Source organism: Aotus nancymaae, unplaced genomic scaffold (genome assembly GCF_030222135.1).
Source record: "Aotus nancymaae isolate 86718 unplaced genomic scaffold, 86718_ANA_hifiasm-v0.15.2.pri h1tg000019l, whole genome shotgun sequence".
Taxonomy (NCBI): Eukaryota; Metazoa; Chordata; class Mammalia; order Primates; family Aotidae; genus Aotus; species Aotus nancymaae.
Genome location: NW_026988431.1, coordinates 19,777,789 through 19,802,866, shown reverse-complemented (window position 1 = coordinate 19,802,866; position 25,078 = coordinate 19,777,789). Strand labels below are relative to the sequence as shown.

General features: G+C 36.8%; 1 protein-coding gene across 7 annotated transcripts in view; it reads right to left on the bottom strand.

The window, feature by feature from the left end:
- Positions 1–25,078, bottom strand: part of ZNF385D (zinc finger protein 385D) — a 1,173,536-nt gene that overhangs the window by 70,907 nt on the left and 1,077,551 nt on the right. For all 7 annotated transcript variants that reach the window (XM_064378657.1, XM_012466714.2, XM_064378658.1 and 4 more), the window contains one exon: positions 23,270–23,432. In XM_064378657.1, coding sequence (XP_064234727.1) covers positions 23,270–23,432 — 163 coding nt within the window. The remainder of the gene's footprint in view (positions 1–23,269; positions 23,433–25,078) is intronic.

Genomic DNA, 25,078 nt, shown 5'->3' with positions numbered 1-25,078 from the left:
ACCTCACAGGATTTGCATTTCAGTTTTCTCTACTAAGCAAGACAGAAAGCTCCTTAGTAGGAGTGAATTATCTTAAAAAACCTACATAACACAGAATCCTGTGTTAGGATTGGGTAGCTAGCTGATGCTTTTTATAGCTGCCAATTTAGAAGCTGGCCCTCTCTGAAAAGTGACTTAGCAGAGAGATTGAAGCAATTTATCTAGAGAGTCACAACTTCAGCCAATGGCCAGCTGAGTGGAAGGGATGCTCAGTGAACAATGAGGCTAATCTGACTGATGATCAACACTGAGCCATGCATGCATATGAGCACCCAACTTGAAATGAGTTATCACTGCATGCATTAATTTATAACTACATATGAAAAAAAGGAGCCAAGTCTCATAAACCCAAGTGCAGGCCTTTCAAACACACACATTTCATTCAGAGACTCATATTTGACGATGATACCTGATAAAGGCTCACATCAGTCATGTCACAGCCTCCATCCTGATTACAAAGTACATACTGTCCATTTCTCTGAACACGATGACACGTTATCAAAAGATGATAAATGCCCTTGCAAACAGGTAGGGCTAAAAAAAAAATGCTTGCAATATTTCTTTGTGATTTTGCAACAACAAACATCTTGACTGGATTTCCTATCTGCTTGGAAGTAAAAAGCAAAAGGCTTTAATGATCAGGAAGGTTCAAATGTAAAAAAATAAAATAAAAATGAAAGAATCTGGGCATTGGGACAGATATTAGGTCACATTTAGTATGACCACAATCCATGGCTGGAAGTTGCTTCAAAATATTCCTAGCAACCAGTCACATACCCTGTACTAGAATTCTTCCAAAGTCAGGAAAATATTTGGAGTGCTCTATTTGATAGAACGTTTATTTGTTCATTTATTCACATATATTTGTGTGATGACTATTTATATTATACTGTTTTTTACTGGCTAGGACCATGACAATGGCAAAACCAAAAAATAAATTATTTACAAAAGTAATGGAGGGTCATAAATGTGGTATCAAAAGAAGTTCTTATTTATATTGAATCTAATAAGTTCCTCTGTATTTTTCATTGATTGACTCTGCTGTATACTTTCATGCCATTAGAATAAGGCTTTTTATTCCTCTATCCTAACGCACTAGATATTTTAGGACAGCTCGCAGCTTACCCTCAAGCTTTCCATGAAAAATGCCTCCAATATTTTTTCTAACTCTTTAACATTCCACAAAATATTATGGCCTTTCATTTGCTGCTCTGATCCTACACTGTAGTGTTTTTTTTGTTTGTTTGTTTGTTTGTTTTTTTGTAAATGCAGTAGTTCACAAGTAATTGCTTTTGTTTATAATCACATTTGTTAGAATTAATTATATGGCCCCAATATAAATGTAAGAGGGGCTCAAAAATATAGGGGAAATAATAGATATTTGGTGAGCATTGTCTCTACTTCGAATTCCAAATCTTATCTAACATCTTGATAGTAGGTTTAATAACATTATCTTCTTTCCAATTGTCAGTCCTATATATTTACTGATGCTTCCAAGTGCAATCACACAAACACACACCATATCATATACATATGCATAACATTAATATAGTCGTAGAATGGAGAAAACTTGATTGAGGAATGCTAATCAAACATACTTGCTGAAAATATAATACACATAGCTAGATCACAACCTTCCCTAACAGAAGCAACATGCTTAATGCTCAGGACCAGTCCTCTTAAGCTGGATTTGCTGAAGTCACATTTTGGTTCCAGCTAAATCATTATCAGACGTGTGACTTTGGGCAAGAACCTAACCTCTGTGTTCCTTTATATTATATCTTTATTCACAACATGAGAATAAAGTTAAAATCTCTGTTGAACTGTTGTGAGAATTAAACGAATCAATCCATGTAACACATTAGAATGCTTAATTTGTACTATGTGCTACAAATGTCTACACTATTGTTATTATTACAGGAATGTGCAATGCAAATGAAATTTCTTTAGTTGTTAAAATCAAGCCAGTTTTCCTTAAGAGCTTCCACAACGCTATATAGGAAGAGGATGGGTGGAGATATTTGAAAATTGAAGTTACATATTTAAATCATCATATTCTCTCCAGGTTGAATAGTCTCTTTTGGATGATTTTTTTTTTAATTCTTTGAAACAGGGATAAAATTATACATCTCTTTCCTTTCTTGTGCTCGATCTACCTCTGCCTTTTCCCTTCCCTGTACTTTAATGAGGATTACAATTGTTCATAATACTTGTTCTAATCGTCCTGGCAGTAAAGGCAAAAAGGGAAACACAATTCTTATCGGAGAAAGGAGGAAGCATGCCATGGTTTTATATTGAATCTAATAAGCTACACGCACACACATATACACACAAACATTTGGGCAAAGCTTTCATTAAATGACGATACACCACAGAGATTCTAAATAGCCGTATATGTGATTTTCACAATGCTAACGTTGAACTATCAGTTGAGGTGCCCAAAAGCATGGCAGTTCCACCAGGAGTTAATATTAATTTAGCTTTTCTAGTGGCCACATGTGTCTACATCTCTAGAGTAGAATTTTTTACTATACTCTCATGAAGGCAAAATTCTTAATATTATTCTGGTGAATTTGACTCTTTCTGTAAGAAATCATGTGTATCCTAATTATCCTGAATCTCAGCTTTCTATCCATTCATTATCACAGCTCTGTAGAAACAGGACAAAAATGGCATTAAAAAATTGTAGCTGGAAGAGACTTAGGCCCACTGGTCAGTTTGCTTCTTCAGTCTTGGCTATTTTCTTAGGCCAGGGTTTTTGAAGCATGAATAAATCTAGTCAGTTTCAGCTCTCTAGAAGGAAATTTCAGCATTTATTTGTTTAACTCTCCAAAGCAGTCCAAAAGCATTACCTGAAGGTAGAACTTAGAATTGGATTTCTAGTCCCAGAGGACACCATTGTTGCTGCTAGAGTCAGCCTAAAGCCCTAGTATGTAACGAGCACATTTGCAGTTAGAGTCTATTAATAAACTGATGAAAGCTTGCTGCTTAAAAGCTGAAGAATGCTATTTAATGCTCTCTTTTGCTTTTAATGGACTGAAACCTGTTAAAATGCTGCTAAATAATAAGGCAAATTTTTCTTGCAGTTGATAGACTAATAGAAACACACACACACACACACACACACACACACACACACACACTCTAGAGGGACTGATTCCAATAAGCTCTGCAACAAAAGCAGCTTCAATGTAGCTAAGTTAGAGTCTACAGGGTCCAGGGAGCCCCAGAGTAAGACTGAAGATGGAACTCAAGACGTTCCACTCAGATAGAACTTCTGTGATCACATTATCAACTTTCCTGGGGCTATTAAATCAGTGGAGCAAAAAATAGGCACATTTGGTCCACAGACAGAGAAAGCTGGGTATAGCAAAGAGAGGACTTAAATGGCTCAGCAGATGTCTCAGGGCTCTCGTATCAGGTGCATGCTCTGAAGGGCTCTTCTGAGGGCTTTAATGCAGAAAATGGCTTATGAGCACAAAAATGAAAGAAGTTAGGGGATAGAGTTTTAAAGACTTTCCTCAGTCTTTAACTTCCCAGATGGGCTATTTCTATCTATTTTTGGACTTGTGATGTCAAACCAACCAACTGATGCAGTCATTTCAGTGAGAATTTGGCTTTTGTGACAGCTGTCAGGATTCAACTTCACTTACCAACACTAGCGTTTTTCCAGCTAGAGACATTCATTTACCTGCCTCATCCTGAGCTATGGGTTGTCTTTGATGGGCAATGGGTTCTGGAGTTCTAGAAGTCTAGAAATTTCCTGGTTCCAGACCTCCAGCACATTGTGAAGCTCCTGCTTGGGTCAGAATGTGGCCTAATATCAAGGGCATACCAATCTTCTGGTTATGGAGACCTCTTTCTGACTTCCTTCTTTGGATCTGAACACAACCTTCTTCTGACCACTTAAGAGGCTATCCATTCATCCTTTACATAAGTTCCTAAAATTCTTTTGCTTCAAACACATAGCTTAAACCTTATATAAATGTGATTTTAGCCCCTATTTTCCTTAGCCACCATTAACAACATGTCTTTCCTATTGTCCCAGTTTTTTCTTTGCTCTCCAGCTCTTTTTGTCCTGACTCATCTATTTTGTTTTTAAATATTTATTTATTTATACTTTAAAGATGAGGTGTATAACTCTGCCACTCAGGCTGGAGTGCAATGGTGCAATCATAGCTCACTGCAGCCACACACTCCTAGGCTCAAGCAATCCTCCCACCTCCGCCTCCTGAGTAGTTGGGACTACAGGTGTGTGTCACCACATCTGGCTCTTCTTTTGCTGTTGCTGTTATTCCAATCCAAAAAAAATTTTTAATAAAAATATCATGGTGCTAGATTTAATTCCCACCTCACATGCTGTTCTTACAATGTGACTGTCACTCTATCATCATCAGATGAAATTTATCCCCTACCCCTTTATGCCTGTCTCAACCAATCGAGTATGGTGAGAGAGCGTTGTGACTTTACAGTCTAAGTCATAAAAGGATATACAGCTTCAGCCTGGGTATCTTTTTGTAACTCAGATGCGATATTGTTAAAAAGCCTAGGCTATTTGTATGGAGAGGCCACCAGTAAGTACTCTGGCAGATAGCCCCTGCTGAGCTTCTAGCTAATGGGCAGCATCAACAGCTTGATGTAAGTCAGGAAGGCTTTGAGATGACTCTACACAAACTGCCATTTGACCATAACACGAAAGAAACACCCTATTCCCCATCTAAGATTTTAAAAACCTGCCTACTTAATCTTAGTTAACCACCAGAATCATTAAAGATATTAATAATAAATGTTTGAGATTTTTTTCACTACCAAGTTTGAGTTGGTTTGCTTGCATACACCGATAACTGGAACAATCATAAATAGCTTACTATTTAGAGGTATCTAAATTAGAGATTTACGAACTATGGCCAGAACAGGCTTGCTGCCTGTTTCGGTAAAGAAACTTTTACTGGAACACAGCCATGCTCATTCATTTGCATATTGCCAATGGCTGCTTTCACGCAAGTTTCAGAATTGAATAGTTATGACAGAGGCTAAAATACTTACTACACGATCCCTTGCAGAAAAAAATTTCCTAAACCCTATATAGTAGACAAATGGATGACTTTTCTTTTTTTATTTTTGACAGTGGGTATTTACCTTTCTGGAACCTAAAGTGTTTGTATCCTAATCAGCTGTGTAAAATTTTACTTTTATTTGCATACTAAAGGTAAAACTACACACACACACACACACACACACACACACATTTAGGTAAAGTTTTCATTAAATTACACTATGCCACAGAGATTCTAAATACCATATAAGTGATTTTCATAATGCTAATGTTGAACTAAGTATCAGTTGAGGTGTCCAAAAGCAAATATGCTCACTGACCAAACTAGGAAGTGTGGCACATCATAATAAATGTTTTATTTTTCTTTTTGCAATAAAAAGATGGCTGATACAATAAAAAAAAAAAACTCTTGATTGTGCAGAAGCTTATACTGGGTAGGATTTTGATAAGAATAAAGCAAAATCTTCCTAAGGTTTTAAGTAATTACAAATATTCTTAAAAATCAATAGCTAAATTAAATCAACATGACGACAAAGTGCCCACAAATTGAATGGGTTTGCTTTATGGATTTTTAAATGGTTGTTTATAAACAAGCAAACAAACAAAGAACAAGACAAAAAAAACTTCTTCAATATACTCTTGCTTGATTTATTTCTTTTATTACGCCTTGTTTTATATATTTAAAAAAATGGCTAGGCAAGGTGGCTCACGCCTGTAATACCAGCACTTTGGGAGGGAGGATCACTTGAGGTCAGGAGTTTGAGACTAGCCTGATAAATATGGTGAAACCTCTTCTCTACCAAAAAATACAAATTTGCCAGATATCGTGGCGAATGCCTGTAGTCCCAGCTACTGGAAGGCTGAGGTGGGAGAATCGCTTGAACCTGAGAGGTGGATGTTGCAGTGAGCAAAGATCGTGCCACTGCACTCCAGCCTAGCAAGACTCTGTTTCAAAAATAAACAAACACAAAAATAAATACATTTTGGCAGAATATAACTTAGAAAAACTATCTGACCATCCCCCATTAATTGCAATTTTTATGGAAGATGTTACCTTTACCTTTTTGAATAAATAGAGTGAACAGAAGTTACCAATGGGTTTTATAGCCATCACAAGTGAGGCATTATATCATTATTCCAATTATAGTTATTAGATTAGTTTCTTAATAGAAAGGCATATAATCTAGTTAGAATCTTAGATTACACTGAATAAAGAAACTGATTTTACCTATTGTTGCTAGAGTAAGGCGCTTTTAAAGATCCATTCATCTCTCAGGATGTTGAGTACTTCCTCTATGAAAATTGATACATACTAGTATGTATAAATAACTGGAAATAAGGCAGATACTAAATCATGAACGTATTTTTTCTATGTTATTTAGCAAATGAGAGATTTATGTTTCTACTATAGAGACATAGCTATGATTTCTGTCCCATTTCTTATATTCATGGTCTTCTGTGAAGCAAATTATTTAAAATGGAAATGTCAGTAATTTAGAAATACCTTTTAAGTTTTCTCTTTTTTGGATGAGGATAAAATGTAATATTTTAGATGATGTCATCTTGAAATGTTTAAAAAGCTATATGAATTAAAAAATTTACTTTTATTTATGTTTAGGAAATTGACAACTTTGTACGGAAAACTATGACTGCTGAACTTTAGACTACACGAACTTATTTTTATGTAACACTATATACTGATCTAAAATATCTTAGTAATATAGGGAGAAGCATGCATTTATGGGCCATGAACAAATCCTTTTTAGGTTACTGTAGTTGTTTTTTTGTTTTTTTGGTTTTTTTTTTTGAGATGGGTCTAGCTATTTTGGCCAGAGTGGTGTTGAACTCCTAGCCTCAAGAAATTCTCCCACCTAGGCTTCAAAAGTGTTGGGATTACAGCTATGAGCCACTGTGCCCGGCCTAGATTTTTATTGTCAAAATTACTGTACTAAACATCAACTTAGTTGCCTAAAAAGATTAAAGAGCTTTTTGAAGCAATAATTCCAAGGAGATAATATATATCCTGCAAAACTCTAATCTCTTTCAATGTAGGTAATCTGTATCTCTAGTTGATAATTCTGTATATTCATATTGAAAACTTAACATTTGACTGCAAAAAAAAAAAAAAAAAAAAAAAAAAACAGGCTTTCTTTTTTCTTTCTATTTAAGACTTGGGTTTTGTTATTCCAGGGAATTCTGTCACTTTCTGGATAGCATTACAAGAGCAAACATGAATAGAAAAAATCTAAGTAGAAATTGTTTCTCATGCAAATCCAAAATTATCTACTATAAATTTTACACAAAGAGATCAAAGATGTTATGTTACTTTCCAATTACACACAGAGCTTTTCTTTCTGGCAAAATAATAACATGATTTTTATTAACAAAATATAAACCAACAGAAAGCCTTGGTCCTTGACCTTATCTTCTCTTACCAGCTTCCATGCAGGTGAAAACCACAATAAATATGAAAAACATAAACTATAGGCAGACACTCACATTAGAGCCTTTTAACAGTTCCAGGGTCTTGTATGCAAAGATGAGTATTTACACCAAAACCCTTAGGAGTCTTTGAGGGTTCTGCAAAATAAAAGGAACTACCTTGAGTAATGCAGCAGACACGGTGATATCAGTTAGCAACCAAAATTGGAGTTAGTGCTAATGAGGATTATGGGAAGACTGAGTGTAAATGTTTTGCTGCCTAACAGGAGACAGCAAGGCAAAGACCCTGGGAGGAATCAAAACGCCACTCAAATTCTAGCTCTGCTTCTTACAGATCTGTTTATCTTGGTCAATTTTCCTAACTCAGAACCTGATTTCTTTATCTGTAAATTTAAGAACATCTGCCTCCAAGAGTTAGGTATTCCCATAACCTTTACAAGCCTCTAGCATAAAACTTCCGAACCACTTTATCACAGCTTTTTATTCTCTGTCTCCTCTATTTAAATGAATCACTAGTGGACAGAAGTTATATCTGATAACTAGGAAATACTGAGTACTCACTAAAAGTTGACTAAATGAAACATTTTATCAAAGGAATTATTTTATAAATTACATACCCTTGACATTAAGTTTAACAAATGCTAGTTAACAATGTCTGTGTCCCCTTCTACATCCCTCATAAGAAAAGATCATTTCAACTCCTGTAGACCTTCACGGCACTATATATGCTATTTTCTTTCAACAAATATGTTCTACCTTGGATTATATTTTGTGTATATATCTTGTTTTCCCAACCAGAACGAAGACATCTTAAGGCTAGAACTCCTAGTCTGCATCTTAGTATTCATTGCTTCAGTATCTCATATGTTACAATAATATTTGTAGATTTAAGAATGAGTATGAATTAATAGATAGATAAATGGAAAAATAAATAACCTTGAGTTCCATAAGTCAGACTTAAATCCCTGACTATTTTAGTGAAGAGCGAGAATTATATTATTTCCCACAAACTCTTCTACTTAATAAGCAGCATGGAAGAAAGCATTATTTGCTTTCTAGCTTTACCTAATTCTGCTAGAGAGCTGGCAGAGAAATAGAAATATGGCAAAAAGAAATAAATAAATAAAATAAGTTACAACAGCACAATAAAAACAGAAATCAATTCTAAGAATATCACTCAAAACCGTATAATTACATGGAAATTAAACACTCTGCTCCTGAATTACTTCCTGTAAATAATGAAATTAAGGTAGAAGTCAAGAAATTCTTTGAAACTAATGAGAACAAAGGCACAACATACCACAATGTCTGTACGGCTAAGGCAGTTTTAAGAGAAAAATGTATAGCACTAAAGGCCCAGATTGAAGAGTTAGGACAGTCTCAAATTAACAACCTAACATCAAATTTAGAAAAACCACAGAAGCAAGAGGAAACCAGCCCCAAAGCTAGCAGAAGACAAGAAATAACCAAAATCAAAGCTGAGCTGAAGGAAAGTAAAATGGAAAAAAAAAAAAAAACGAAAAACAAAAAATAAACCCACAACATACAAACGATCAACAAACCCAGGAGTTGGCTCTTTGAGAAAATTAATAGATAGATTAAACACTAGCTAGACTAAGAAAGAAAAAGGAGAGAAGTTCCAAATAAACACAATAAGAAATGAAAAAGGGATATGACTACTGTCCCCACAAAAATACTCAAAACCTCAGAGATTACTGTGATCACCTTTATGCACATAAGCTAGAAGACCTAGAAGAGAGAGATAGATTACTGAAAACATAAACTCTTCCAAGATTGAAGATTGAACAAGGAAGAAATTGAATCCCTGAAAAGACCAATAACAAGTTCCAAAATTGAATCAGGAATAATAAGCCTGGCAACCCCAAAAAGCCCAGGATCAGGCAAATTCACAGCTGAATTCTACCAGATGGATAAAGAAGAGCTGGTACCATTACTACTGAAACTCTTATAAAAAACTGGAGGCAGAGGCACTTCTCACCAACTCATTTGGTGAGGCCAGATCATCTTGATACCTAAAGCTGGCAAATATTAAAAAAAAAAAAATACTGTCTAGGCGCAGTGGCTCACGCCTATAATCTCAGAACTTTGGGAGGCCGAGGCGGGTGGATTGCCTGAAGTCAGTAGTTTGAGACCACTCTGGCCAACATGGTGAAACCCCGTCTCTACTAAAAATACCAAAATATTAGCCAGATGTGAGGCTAAGGAAGGGGAATTGCTTGAACTAGGGAGGTGGAGGTTGCAGCGAGCCGAGATCGTACCACTACACTCCAGTCTGGGAGACAGAGCAAGACTCCGTCTCCTAAATAAATAAATAAATAAATAAATATACTTCAGGTCAATATCCTTGATGAACATAAATGCCAAAGTCCTCAACAAAATACTAGCAAACTTAACCTAGCAGCACACCAAAAAGCTAATCTACCGTAATCAAATAGGCTTTGTCCCTTAAGTACAGAGTTGGTTCAGCATACACAAATCAATAAATGTGACTCATCACATAAAGAAAACAAAGACAAAACTACATGATTATTTCAATATAAACAAAAAAGACTTTCAATAAAATTTAACATCGCTTCATGTTAAAAATTCTCAACAAACTAGGCATTAAAGGAACATACTTCAAATTAGTAAGAGCTATGTATGACAAACCCATACCCAACATCATACTGAATTGGCAAAGCTGGAAGCATTACTCTTGAGAACCGAAATAAGACAAGGATGGCCTCTCTCATGACTCTTATCCAACACAGCATCAGAAATCCTGCCTAGGAGCAATCAGGCAAGTTAAATAAAAGGCATTTAAATCAGAAGAGAAGAATTCAAACTATCCCTGTTTGCAGATGATATAATCCTGTATCTAGAAAACCCTATAGTCTCTTCCCAAAAGCTCCTTGATCTGACAAACAACTTCAGCAAAACTTCGGGATACTAAATCAATGTGCAAAAGTCAGTAGTATTCCTATACACAAACAACATCCAAGCTGAGAGCCAAATGAAGAATGCAGTCCCATTCACAATAGCCAAGAAAAGAATAAAATAGCTGGAAATACAGTTAACAAGGGAAATGCAAGATATCTACAAGAATTACAAAACACTATGCAAATAAAATATAGGTGAGACAAGTGAAAAGCATTCCATGCTCATAGGAAGAATTAATATTGTTAAAATGGCCAGATTGCCCAAAGCAATTGATAGATTCAATGTTATTCCTATCAAACTACCGATGACACACTTCACAGAATTATTTACAAATACTTTTTTCATTCATATGGCCAGGTATGATGGCTCACACCTGTAATCCTAGCAATTTGGGAGGCTGAGGTGAGCAGATTGCTTGAGGCCAGGAGTTTGAAACCAGCCTGGGCAACAGGGCAAAACTCTGTCTCTACTAAAAATACAAAAATTAGCTGGGTGAATTGGCTCATGCCTGTAGTCCCAGCTATTTGGGAGGCTGAGGTGGGAGAATCACTAAAACCTGAGGCAGAGGTTGCAGTGAGCTGAGATCATGCCACTGTACTCCAGTCTGGGCAACAGAGTGAGACTCTGTCTCAAAAATAAAATAGAAAATGAAAATAATAAAATTCACATGGAACCAAAAAACAACCTAAATAGCCAAAGCAATCCTAAGCAAAACGAACAAAGCTGGAGGTATCACATTACCCAAATTCAAACTTTAAGGCTACATAACTAAAACAGCAAGATACTGGTGCAAAAACAGACACATAAACCAATGAAACAGCATAGAAAGTCCAGAAATAATGCTTCACTCCTACAACCATCTGATCTTCAACAAAATAAACAAAAACAAGCAATAGGCAAAGGACTCCCTATTCAATAAATTGTACTGGGATAAGTAGCTAGCTACATGCAGAAGATTGAAATTGGACATTTTCCTTACATCATATAGAAAAATCAACTCAAGATGGATTGAAGACTTAAATGTAAAATCTAAAACGATAGAAAAACCCCAGGGGATAACCTAGGAAATATCATTCTGGACATAGGATCCAACAAAGATTTCATGACAAAGATGTCACAAGCAATTGCAACAAAAACAAAAATTGACAAATGGGACCTAATTAAACTAAAGAGCTTCTGTATAGCAAAAGAAACTGTCAACAGAGTAAGCAGACAACCTACAGAATGGAAGAATATATTTGCAAACTATTAATCCGATGAAGGTCTGCTATCTAGAATCTATAAGGAATTTAAATTTATAAGCAAAACACAAACAACCTCATTAAAAAAATGGAACAAAGATCATGAACAATTTTCAAAAGAAGACATACACATGGCCAAAAGGCATAGGAAAAAATGCTCAACATCACTAATCATTACAGAAATGTAAATCAAAACCACAATGAGACACCATCTCACACTAGTCAGAATGGCTATTATTAAAAAGTCAAATATGACAGATGCTGGCAAGGTCGTAGAGGAAAAGAAATGCTTATACACTCTTGGTGGGAGTGTAAATTAGTTCAGCCATGGTGGAAAGCAATTTGGAGATTTCTTAAATAATTTAAAACATAATTACCATTAGATCCAGCAATCTCTTTATTGAGTATATACCCAAAGGAACATAAATGATTCTACCATAAAGGCACATGCATTTATTATGTTAATCACAATACAATTCACAATAGCAAAGACAAGGGATCAACATAATGCCCATCAATGGTAAACTGGATTAAGAAAATGTGGTTCATATACACCATGAAATACTATGTAAGCATTAAAAAAGAACAAGATTGTGTCCTTTGCAGCAATGTGGATGGAGGTGGAGGCCATTATCCTAAGCGAACTAACACGGAGATGGAAAACCAAATGCTGCGCAATTTCACTTATAAATGGGAGCTAAATATTGAGTACGTATGAACTCAAAGAAGGGAACAGCAGACACCAGGGCCTATTTGAGGGTGGAAGGTGGGAGGAGGGTGAGGATTAAAAAACTACTTATTGGGGACTATGCTTATTACCTGGGTGATCAAATAACCTGGACACCAAACCCCACAACATGCAATTTGCCTATATAACAAACCTTCAAATGCACCACTAAACCTATGTTTTTTTTTTAATTTGAAAAAAATAATTTTAAAATAAGGCCCAAATGGGTCAGTATCATTACTGTTACACATTCTGCCTTCTGACCTTCACCTTTAGGTTTGGCCAAGCACCAGCTGTTAGTTTGAGGGTGATTGATTTGAGCAATCGTGTTTAAGTGTAAAATATTGTTAAGGCTACCCCATAAACTCAGTCATAACAAAAGTAAAGCAACCTAGAGACTGGTTGTACACTGGAAGAGTGGCATAGACTCTACCCATAGGATTACTATGCTCTCTGCCCTCAAATTTAAACCCGCACCAATGTCACAACTTAAAGTTGGATACATAGTCAATCCAACTCAATAGAGCTTTTTAAAATGTTCTTCACTTTCATTAGAACCGAAGTAGCTCACTAATTTAATGATGAATCTGAATGCAATTATGATAATTAAAATAGCAACTTAATTTTATGCTGTCTCTGAGAAATGCTCAGCCCATTTAGCTCTAAGCTACACTGGTTAATACCTTTGATTTCTATCACAAAGGAGTTAAATGTAATAAAGTTCACATAGTAAAACTTATTGATTATGTGCATTAAAGTTGTTACTATGTGTTTTGGGATGTGTTTTTGCTATTAAAATAATTCCTAGCATGATCTTCTTAGAAAAATAACACAGCTCTATTTGTTGGGTTTAATGTAAAACTGTGCTAGTTGCTAGATTACAGATGTATGGAATTAAGGTGTATGCTTCATCAAGGAGCTGAAAACTTCATGCGGTTGACAAGCAGGAGGATCATACAATTTCACTAGGTGCTAGGAACGAGTTTATGCAGAAGCCTAGAAGTGGGAATCAACCAAGCAAGAAAATGAGTGGATTTGTTCATGTTTGTGTGCACCCAGGCACATATGCATTGGCACACAACATGTGCATTCTTCTGTGAAGTGTGGGATGGGATGAGGTAGAGTACAGGAACGTTCCAGGCAAATGAACATACACATCTTGTTTTCAATCTTCAAATGAGGTAACTGGGCAGGAGTTGAGAAGAAATGTGTTAAGACTGGCAAAAATGATGGGCAAGGGCTAGATCACAAAACAGTTCTGATGCTGTGGTAGGAGTTACTAAGAAATTATTTTAGGCAGATAGAGAGGAAAAGGGGTCCTTGGGAAGCTTTCATTTTTATCTCATTCATTCATTCATTCATTTGAGACAAAGTTTTGCTTTTGTTGCTCAGGCTGGAGTACAGTGGCGTGATCTCCGTGCACTGCAACTTCCGCCTCCCGGATTCAAGCGATTCTCCTGCCTCAGCCTCCCCAGTAGCTGGGATTACAGGCATCTGCCACCATGCCTGGCTAATTTTGTATTTTTAGTAGAGACGGGGTTTCTCCATGTTGGTCAGGCTGGTCTCAAACTCCTGACCTCAGGGTGATCTGCCTGCCTTGGCCTCCCAAAGCGCTGGAATTACAGGAGTGAGCCACCATACCTGGCCAAGTTTTCATTTTAAAAGATATTTCTTGTCTATCTGGAAAGCCTGGGTAGAGCCCAGCGGCAACATTTGATACGCGAATATAGGCCATTAGAAACTGGATCCACACAAATAATAGGTTTCCTGCCCTTGCCCGACATGTTCCTGGCAACATGGCCACCCCCACATATCCCCACATGTGTAGAACACCATGGCACCCTGCATTTGCATTAAAAGGCTAGGGTGGGAGGGCCAGCTTTCTTCATGGGCTACGTGAATAACATGACTGATCAAACCAATCCCCTGAGCTCCTATGCCAATTAGACACCACCTCCTCCAGCCTCTGTGTGTACTTGGCTGGTTTCCACCCCACCTGGGGTCTCCTCTTTTGGTTTTGGAGCCCCAATCCCTCTGTCTCTGTAAGGGGGAGCTTCTTCCTTCTGTCTTCTTCCTTCTTTCTTGCCTATTAAACTCTCCGCTCCTTAAAGCCACTCCACGTGTGTCCATGTCGTTTTACCAAAACCGGTATAAGGACCAAGATGCCTGGTGTTCCTCCACTCCTCGGAGTTGTATCAATGGCATGTTATGGATTTTGATATTCATAAAAGAAAAATGCAAATGTAATTCTTAATTCAAATATTTGTCTTAGTTTGGGTTTTGTTTTTACTAAGAACTCAGTAGAAACACTGTCTCCTGACTGCAAGAAATGTACTATTTACATGTTTTGTTTCACAGTTCATATCTATTACTATTAAATATCAACCCCTTCACTTTTCCATATTGGAGACAAAATTCTCTAATTGTCCATATGTTTTTATAGGTATTCATTTGACATTCTGTTATGTTTTATCGTTGTTCAACTCTTTTGTAATATTTAAGATTTCTACCTTTAAGAATAATTTTTGTATTTTGCAGTTGAAATATTTTGTTATGTAGGCTACTCACTTCCTAAGAATGGCATAAAAATGAGGAGGAAGTTGGGCGCGGTGGCTCACTCCTGTAATCCCAGCACTTTGGGAGGCCGAGGCAGGTGAATCATGAGGTCAGCAGTTTGAGACCAGCCTGGTCAACATGGTGAAACTTGTCTTTACTAAAAATACAAAAAATTAGCTAGGTGTAGTGGTGGACACCTGTAATCTCAGCTACTCAGGAGGCTGAGGCAGGAGAATCACTTGAACCCAGGAGGCAAAGTTTACACCGAGCTGAGATCGTGCCACTGAACTCCAGCCTGGGCAGCAGAGTGAGACTCTGTCTCAAAAAAAAAAAAAAAGTAGGGAGGAACCTCTCCATTAACTCACACCCAAACACACAAAGACATAGATGTTCCCGAAAGTGTGACATTTGTAGACAAAGCAACCAAGAGTTTTAATTTAATTTTTAAATTTCATCCAGATGTCTGTTATATTATAAATACTGGTTAGGTGGTCAGCTTTTCATGTATTTTATAGATGTAAAATCTCTGGCAAAGAAAGACAGTCACATACACACTGTATACACATATTCACACGCATATGCATTGAAGGAGTTCAGCAAATGCCACCCCAAAATATGTTGCTTTGGTATCTGAATACTTCAGTTAAGGCAACTGGGAACAGCAAATGCAGGAGTGGGGGTGTTTTCTTTGAATGCCTCTTATCTGCCTATGGGTAGATCTTCCAAAAGGAACTCCACTTTCATTGAGGCTCTCCCAAGGCAGTTCATCCACCAGGAAAGATAACAGGAGTGGGGACCTTAAGTCAGCATCACATCGGGACAGTCTTTGTCACAGGTTATTACCTTTTCTTTCCGGGGCCCATTTATTTTCCCTCCAACATCATTTGTTCCCTCCTAATTTGCTTTCATCCCTGTTCCACTCTTGCCTGTGAAGAGGAGCTATAAGTTTCTAGATTCCACTGAAAGTTTCCCCTCCCTACAGGATACGTACATGTGCACATATATAGGTAAGGAATCCAGTTGTTCTGAAACTTTTATGTGATTCAAGGAGCAGTTTTATATGTAATATATCTAGGTCAAAACTTTTATCGGCCAAATAGAACCAGCCAAATGTCATTCATCATAATATCCTATGATATCCAATATAATATCATAATATTCAACAGAATATAATATTTTATTTTTATATCATTCCTAATGTAAAATTTATCATCATTGATTCACATACAAAGATCCTAGAACCACAATATTCAAATAAGGGTTAGCTTTATCCCCACTTCTGAATTTCCCTTCTCTTTTTCAGTCTCTAAAGATCTGCTACCAGCACACTCTGCTAGCACTTGTCACACATCTTGAGAAGGGGACACTTGATAAAATCTCTTTCTTTGACCAATCTGAAGCATGTCATGAGCCAGTGCTAAGAAAAGAAAAAGCACTCTAGGCACAAATGGTCTCACAATGGTACTTCAACTCCTGCGCCAAGATGTATGCAGTGGGTCCTTTATCATGAGAGTGATTGTTCCAGGGATGCTTTGTGAGGGAGAATGGGTAGGAAAAGAAAGACTCCAGGAATTAGCACAATTTCCACATTGCTAAGAGGGACATTTGTACACCACTGCAGCAGATCTCAAAGAGCTGATGGAAATGTGCCCTTTTCAAATAACTTTATATTGCCTCATAAACTTCAACAGAAGTATAGATTCATAACCCACAAAAGCATGTGTCTATCTTAAAAGAAAATATGCATCACTGATTATGAAGACCTGGAATAGTAGAGTACTTCAGGAGCAGGTGTTACAGATAGAGTCTTGCATAAAATTCAATATATGTCTATAATTTTTGTATTCATGTACATCTTATATACAAATATAGAATACATATATAACAGATACGTCTTTCTGAAATCAAACCCAGCTTGTATTTTTGTTACAATTTTTAATATTTGCTACATTTGCTCGAACTCTAAGAAAAGCAAACTCTTCCCACCTTCCTTAGGAAAACAGACAGAAGTTAATTTCCACCTGTCCTCCTCAGGAAACCCTATTTGCTTGTTTCCTAAAGGACATTGAGGTTGGTTTTTCCTTACAAACTATTGTTCTATCACTCTTATCATTTTTTCACTATTGTCATAACTTGGCTTCTATCTAAATAAAAAAAATTTTAAAATATGTACCTAGCTTTGTCTGGCACTGGGCCTGACGTGAACCACTGGTTCAGGAGGGTAATGCGCAGGAAATAAAAGAATCCAGATTTGTGACCTTAAAATTGACTGACTTTCCCATGAGGCTTTGTTTCCCGACATATTTGTTTTCAATCACCGGCCATCATTTTCCATCAGGTATCTTCTTTATCATTAGAAAAGTATCTTTATTACTTAAGTCCCTGAACAAATAATATGCATTCCAATAAATACTTAGAGTCAATTATGAATCAGGAGCAAATAAAAGTTCCTTTGCATTCATAGACTTTCTTAACAATAGATTCAGAAGTATTTTACTTTTGGTACCTTTAAGCCTGATGAGTACAACATCCCTGGATTACAATTTTAAAATTAAAAGAGAAAAGGGAAAAATAGATACAAAGAAGACTGAGTCATGAGTGAAAAGTGCAAATTTAAATTGTAATTAGTAGCTTTATCTGATGAATACATTTGCAATTCAGTGAGACTTGATAAAGAGAATTATGTAATAGAACCAGGGAGAAATGTTCTCAGACCTTACCAGTTAGATGACTATGTTAAATCCATATACTCAATAGGCTAATTAACTCCTGACTGGTAGTCACTGAAGGGCCATTAGAAATGTCAAGTGTTCTTTTCTTGTGGGACTAGAAAATCTCAAACACCAAAAACAACAACAACAACAACAATCTCCTTTAGGGATTAGACTTGATGACCTTTAATAAAACTTGCAACTCTGAAATTTGATGAGCAATATCACAGAATCCCCTGTATTAATTAGAACCACTGTTCTTTCATGAAACAGTCTATATACAAATACAAAAGTCTAGAGCTTTACCATGCCTCAATCCAAGAACAGAAACACAAAACTGATTGTTCCAAGTTTTGAAACTGTTGACTTATTATCTTTCATATATAAAGTACTCTGTAACAAAAAAATAAGCAAAATAATTAATCAAGTAAGTGCTCTCAAGGGGCATGACATCTAGCAATGAGAGAAGGTAAAGAGAGAAAAACTACTCTTTAGCAAGAACATGATAGGGCAGCTGGAAAGGAATTGATTCTTAGGGAAGCTTATAGGTAGGAGAAAGAAAAATGACAGACTTTTCGGAGAGAGTTTTAGAACTATAGTACAATAAGCAATAATGGAAAAACAAGGTGTGCCTCTGTTGGAAATAGTGCAGGAAAGCAGTGGAAGAGAAGTTTGGAAAGGTAGGTTGTGATTGTGAGGTAAAGCATAGAGGTACAGTATAGTTTTTGAACGGGTAAGAGATGTAATTTATGGACTGTGGAGTATAACTGGAGAGTATAATGAAGGATATGGTTGTCAAGACCAGGTGTGGAGGCAGTTAGACCTGCATAGAGGCTAGGGCAAACGCATGCGAAAGACATAGATCTATGAGGGCAGGTTATGGGTAGTAACAACGTGTAAAAGCGTGAAAGATGTTTTTGAGGAATGGGAGGGAAGTGGACTCTAACAACTGAATAGAAGTGAGAACCTAGGAGAGGAAAAGACAACTAGAAGTTTTCAAATCTAGGAAGTGCAGGACTCAGAATAAATGATGATGGTCCAGAAGAGAAGTGTGTTTTGGTTTTTTGAACCTGTTAAGTATTGATCCTGGAAAACCATCCAAGTAAGTGAGCAATGAGCCATGGAAAAGCAGATCTGGACTTAGGAGAAGGACAGGGCAAGAGAATCTTGAGACATGTAAGCACAAGTGGTAACTGAAGGAAGCCATGATAGTGTTCAAATAGAGGCCATAAGAGTGAAGGAACAAACTCTGTGTGGCAATAAGATACAAAATTCTAAATAAGAACTAAGGCCATGCCTGACAAAGTTTAAGGCACATACCCCTACACTTAGAGAATAAACTATGTTCTGACTGTCACAACATTTTTCATTTCTCTAGCAGCTAAACAAGAACTCGACTCAAGATAAGCAGTGTTGAAACAATTGCAGCTTGCAGACCGCCAGACACTGCCTCACACTCCTGACTTCACAAGCCATAACTGCAGCCTTGACTGGACAAGAGACTGACTTCAGTCACTTTCTCTTAATAAGAGACCACTGGCCATGGACTGGTTCTGGCCAACTTACACAGGCTGCATATGTAAGTGCCTTCATGTCCCTGCCTCACCTTTTGACTCATAGGACATGACTGTAATTTATTTAAATGTTAAGTCTCCACCCCAAAATGAACATGGGTCGTAGGTGACATGCATGTTTCCTTACTGTGCATGCATACATCCCCCCTTTGTGAATATTCATAGCTTCTCCTATAACCCCTTGAATATGTATACTTGGTCAACTGTTTCAGCGTAAATTCCTTTTTTATCTCTCCTCCCTGGAAGTACCTGCTCTCAGACTCTGCTAGAGGCTGTGCTTCCCAGACTGTCAGGATGGCCACCTTGCAGGCTGTAACTCTTTATAGGAAAAAAACCTCTTCTCTCCATATTTGTAGTTCTCATGATTTAAGTTAGCAAAAGAATGTCATATTATTGCTGACTAATATCTGTTTTTCTTCTCTAGAGGAGAATTATTCTTCCATTCCCCATTGTAATCAGGCTTGGCCATGTAACTTACCAATGAAAAGTGAGAGAAATATTATGTGTCATTCCATTAAAAAGCTCCAAGAGCCTTTTTCCCTCTTCCATAGAATTCTCAAGCTAGTGGTTGCTTCAATAGCCTAGTCCTGTAGCTAAATTAAGATGAAAGAAAAACCTCAGCTGATGTGTAGTATGAGTGAGAAACAATTAGATACTGCAAAAGCTACTAGGATTTTAGACGTTGTTTATTACTGCAATATAACCTAGCCTAACTCAACTGATAAACGATGTGAATGAATGAGATTCCCCAAGAATCAAAAGTAAAGAAAGATCAGAGAATGACCTTGCACGGGACTTATTCAGACAATTCTGAATTTGTCATTTCATAGAAGAACAAAAAACACAATTGCCTAGTTATTTTGAGTATAATTTTTAAATTTTTGCCATTAATTTTTCTGAATAAAAAACTTGCATTTAAAAAAACTTGCTAGATGAGACAGTTTTTCTGCCTATCTTTGGAAATGCTCTATGAAATATTCTGTGATAAATAGTAACCACTCTTATCAACAAACAATTTAGAGCACTCAATATATTTTTTTAAATATCACTTTTGCCTGTAAATATTTATACATTTAAATTTACCAACCTAACACTCTTCATTAGATCACAGAATTAAAATTGTTCTTTAATGTTAGGAAGTGTGTTTTTGCCTTGAGATAGATGAACTAGGCATTCTTTCTATGAATAGCCAGTGGCTGATCACTGAATACTACTTTCTGCTCAGCACACTAGCAGACTGGCATAAGTAAAGGGAAAAAAAGGCAACACAAAAACCCAAGATCATGAAGTTAGTGATTAGGAGCTAACCCCATGGTTTAGACATATGTGTTACTGTAAGGCAGCAGATAAAACCATATTATTTATACTAGTAAATAATATATGACTTAGGTATTTCAGAGGAATTATCGGTCAAAACTGTCTTTATATCAAGTAGGTTTACAATGAAAATTGAGTTTGTATATGTATTCATTCTATTTCTTGTATTTTAGAGAAAACTCTCACATCAATTTCTAATTAAAGTCCATACCATTCCTTGTCCTTTTCACTATTGTTGCCCCAACCCTCTCCGGAGCTCCAGGGATCCTATTTACCAAAGTATGTCTGCTTTTTTTGGGTTAATTCTCTCCCTCATTGTTCTTGTTATATAAATGACTAGGAGAGACCAGACACCAGACTGCGCCCCCCTTCCAATTACTGATATTTGTTATAGGTCAACTGCATCCTCTATTATCCTGTACCTAACTCACACTAGATGGTGCAAAAGACCCCACGAGTATTATATCCTCAGTATAAAATGTTAAATATACCTTTCCCAAAAGAAAAAGGTCACCCCAACCAATGTCAGATTATTGTAACTAAGCATTAAGCCTTATAAAGAAAGATGTGTTGAAATTCTGTTAAACTTCCCTAAACTTTGTCTATAAAAATGACACGAAACTTCTATGCTTTGGAACACTGACTTCCGTTCTTTGGAATCTGTGTTTTCTGAGCAGCCATCCTCCAACTTTTACACTTGGATAAACTCTCTTTAAACTAGATTCTGATCCTTTGGATTATTCTAGTTTGACACATTCTAGTCTGTAAGTTAAGAGATGAAGGTATTTGGTCACAACTGATTTACTTAACAGAGACAACACACTTAGAGGCCTTTCTTAACCCAAGTAAGCAGCTCTACCCTCTCTCTCTCTCTCTCTCTCTCTCTACATATATATATATATATATATATATATGTGTGTGTATATATATAATTTTAAAAGTGATATACATCCTTAATGAAACAAATATTTTCATATTTTAAAAAAGTCGAGATAACCCAAACATGAATTCTTGATTCAAAAAGTCTAAAAGTAGAAAAAATTGGGAGCAAGGAAAAATGTCACTTGAACACTTTGCATCAAACTCATCTCTTTGTTCTCCCTATCTACTACCTTCTTTGCATCAGAAAGGCTTCAGGATTTTTCTGCACTTCTCTATGCCAGATGCAGCTTTGGTAATCCCCACCTGTGACCCAATATCCAAGAGCAGAAATGACACAGTGCTTCATTACCACTCATTCTCTTTCAGCCCTCAAAATAAAGCAGTTAGTCTTAGATTATTAGAGAAAAGACCAATGTTTTCCCAAAAAGGTTTTACATCTAAATTAATAAAATGGCACAATCTAGCTCTTGGCACTGGATAACAAGGAAGTGAATATGACAAGCGAGTCTTTTTTTGCTCTTTAGTATGTGGTGGCACAAACTTGGCTATATCAGAGAACCAAACCAAAGGAGTGAAGTAAGACTCAGTCATTCAATAGACATTTTACTCAGCACCTATCCCATGCCAGACCAGGTGCCAGCATACAAAGATGAGACAAGTATTCAGGTTGAGGGAGGACACAGGGTTCTTAGGGAGGGCAGCATGATGCATTTATCCATAATACCTGGGTAAAGAAAATAGAAAATGCCACAGGAACGCAGAACATCATTATCCCTTATAGATTCACTTGCAGCATCCCCAGTCCTCAGAAGAGCTTATACATGTCCAGTAGATGTTACATTGTGTAATAAGGTTGTTGTAATCTATTCTATTTGTTCACTGTTTATTTTCTACTTTCATCAGTCATGTCCAGAAGATTCTTTTTCGGTTAAGACACTACCACTGGTGATGATATGAACGTTTCCTCACCATTGCCATTCATATGGACTTGAAAACAATTGATGTGTAACAGTCTCTGTGCTCTAGAAAGTGATTTATTAGAGGTACATTCATAAATCACACAGGAATGTTTTCTCTGTAAATTGTGAAGACCAGTGGTCTTATATTTAAAATGCCAGCTTAGGGAAACCTCACTAGCTTCCCCTATTATGAATAAGCTGGTCGTTTGCAGGAGCTATCCCAAGGGGCCATTCAGAGGCCATTATTTCACTGTGAAGACTCTGTTAAAAAGAGTAATTGGTATCAATAACACTTACCTGTGTTTGCGGAGGGAAGGTTACCCAGCCATAACAAGCCCAGAATCACAAAGCCACTAGTTAAAACAATGCAGTATTTGGAATTTATGAGAATAAAGCCTGTCTGTAACAATGCCCTTATTGGGGCCTTCTCGATTCATTTAGCAGATTTTGCTGTGTACTCACAGTTAAATCTGCCATGCAGTTATAAGCTAAGGTGCTGCATACAAGATGCAAATGCTATACACTGAAAAGGTTCATTTCTCAAAAAGAGTTATGGGGTACACGGCTTCAAAAGCTTTTTATGACTATTCTTCCAAAACAGCCACAGGAGTCTTTCAAAATGCAAAATCTGGACTATAATTAGTGATTATCTTAATCTCGTAGGGGTTTGGAAAAATGAGAGGAAACAATTACTGTTACACAGAAAGATGGCTCAAGCATGAATCAATGTGGCAGGCATATAAGTAAACAGACATGGGGCTAGACAAGGGAGGGAACCCCCAACGACGATGATGAGGACAACAACAACAAAGATCATTGCTTAACCTGTTTTGTCAGAGCTGGTATTGATGGTATTGGTAGTGATGGAGGTGAAGGTAGTCTTTGCGCTGTCCTTGGCAGTTACAGATTTCTGCTTATTTTTCATGGCTTCCAGTGCTTTGAGCTTCTTGGCATGTTTCGTGCCTTTGTAGTGGGCCGCAGCCTGGCTCTACAAAGGAGAACAAAATGAACCATGCAATCAGGCTCATTTCTAAACTGGCATTCTCTGTATTACTGCAAATACAGACTCCCTTTCAATAACAGGTACCATTCGAGCTAATTCTGGCCGTGGCCAAACAGTGGGGTTCTATTTAGAATGATGCTAGGAAGCAATGGGAATCCAGTTCTAAAACCTCAGGATAGAAGGAAGAAATATTCTATTGCTTCTCTTAAGAGAAATGTAGCTGAACACTGAGAGGTCAACAATATTTTCTTTGTGAGAGTGGGGAATAAAATAAGAATTTACACCTGTATCATTTTTGTTTTGCCACAGAAGATGCTGGGCTTCCAAAGATTAACAAGAGCCCTAGAAAAGAGTAGCTTTCACCTTCTTGACTTGGAAAATGCATTTTCTCTTTCTACAATGTGTCTTATTAATACAGTCCCCAACAGGTGTCTATGAGGAAAGGTTCAAACAAAACAGGGGAAGTGGGCACCCTGGAGACTGAGATTGAAGCTTGAGAGTTCAAAAGCAAATGCACTGCTTAAGTTCAAATGGAGCACACAGAAGCCGGGCAATTTCAGATTCTTTCTCCTCGCTTCTTACAGAGGGTAGTCTGAGAAGTTCAACTTCGTGTCATTTTTTCAGCATGTGGATCTTTCATGCCCCAGTCCATTGTAAGGAGGCTCCAATGTGTTTGCACTACCTAATGGGGCCAATGCAATTTTTTCGCTTGTGCCTTCTGATATATATATTATTTAGGGTGATATGCATTTTCTCATGTTTTATTTTCTTAAGAGCATTTTTCTTTTGTGGGGGAACAGTATAATGAAATACATTGAGATAGAAAATCATATTTAAAGAAATGTATGTTTATTAATGTTTATTTATTGGGGTAGAAAAGACTTTTCACTTGGGGGGGTAGGGTGGGGGTGAGAAGGGAGATTCTTAGATTAGGTTTTCCAGGTCAAAACCTTTCCAAATGTCCCCACAAAAGGATATCTCAGTAGGGGATTATTCCTGTTAGATTATCCATTACTTCCCATTGCTTGTTTAAACTAAACATTTCACTTTGCCAAAAAATAATCATCACATTGTCCTCTTCATTACAGCAACTGTGATAAGTAGGGTGTTGCAATATAATATACTTTAACAAATAATTAAATAGTCCACTTCTTCATTTGCATCATTCTAGCAAGATATCCTCAAAGGACTAGGTACCCTTATTGAAAGAACACTGGACAAGGAAATTATATATTAGAAACAGTTTGAACAGAGAGCACACTCATGCATCAGTTACAAATTTTCAACAACACATAACATCAAAAGACATAGTGTGAGCCAAAATATGAAGTTAAGACATGCTATAGTTAATTGAGGAACCAGTGATAGATTGGATTAAGTTGATTCTACAAAGAGAATGCCACTTTGAAGACAAAATTGTGTCTTTTTCCCCGTCTAATTCTCATTTTCAGTATATCAAGTCCTTTGGCCACAACTTTTGAGAACAATATGCTATATTCAATTAAAATCATAGGATAGTGGGTCATCTTCTTTAGGCATTTGGCTATATTGTTTCCCTTAAAGCAAAGTTTCTCTCTTCTCTCTGCAAATACCCCTTTCCCTAGTGATACAAGTGAATGTTTAATAGATAG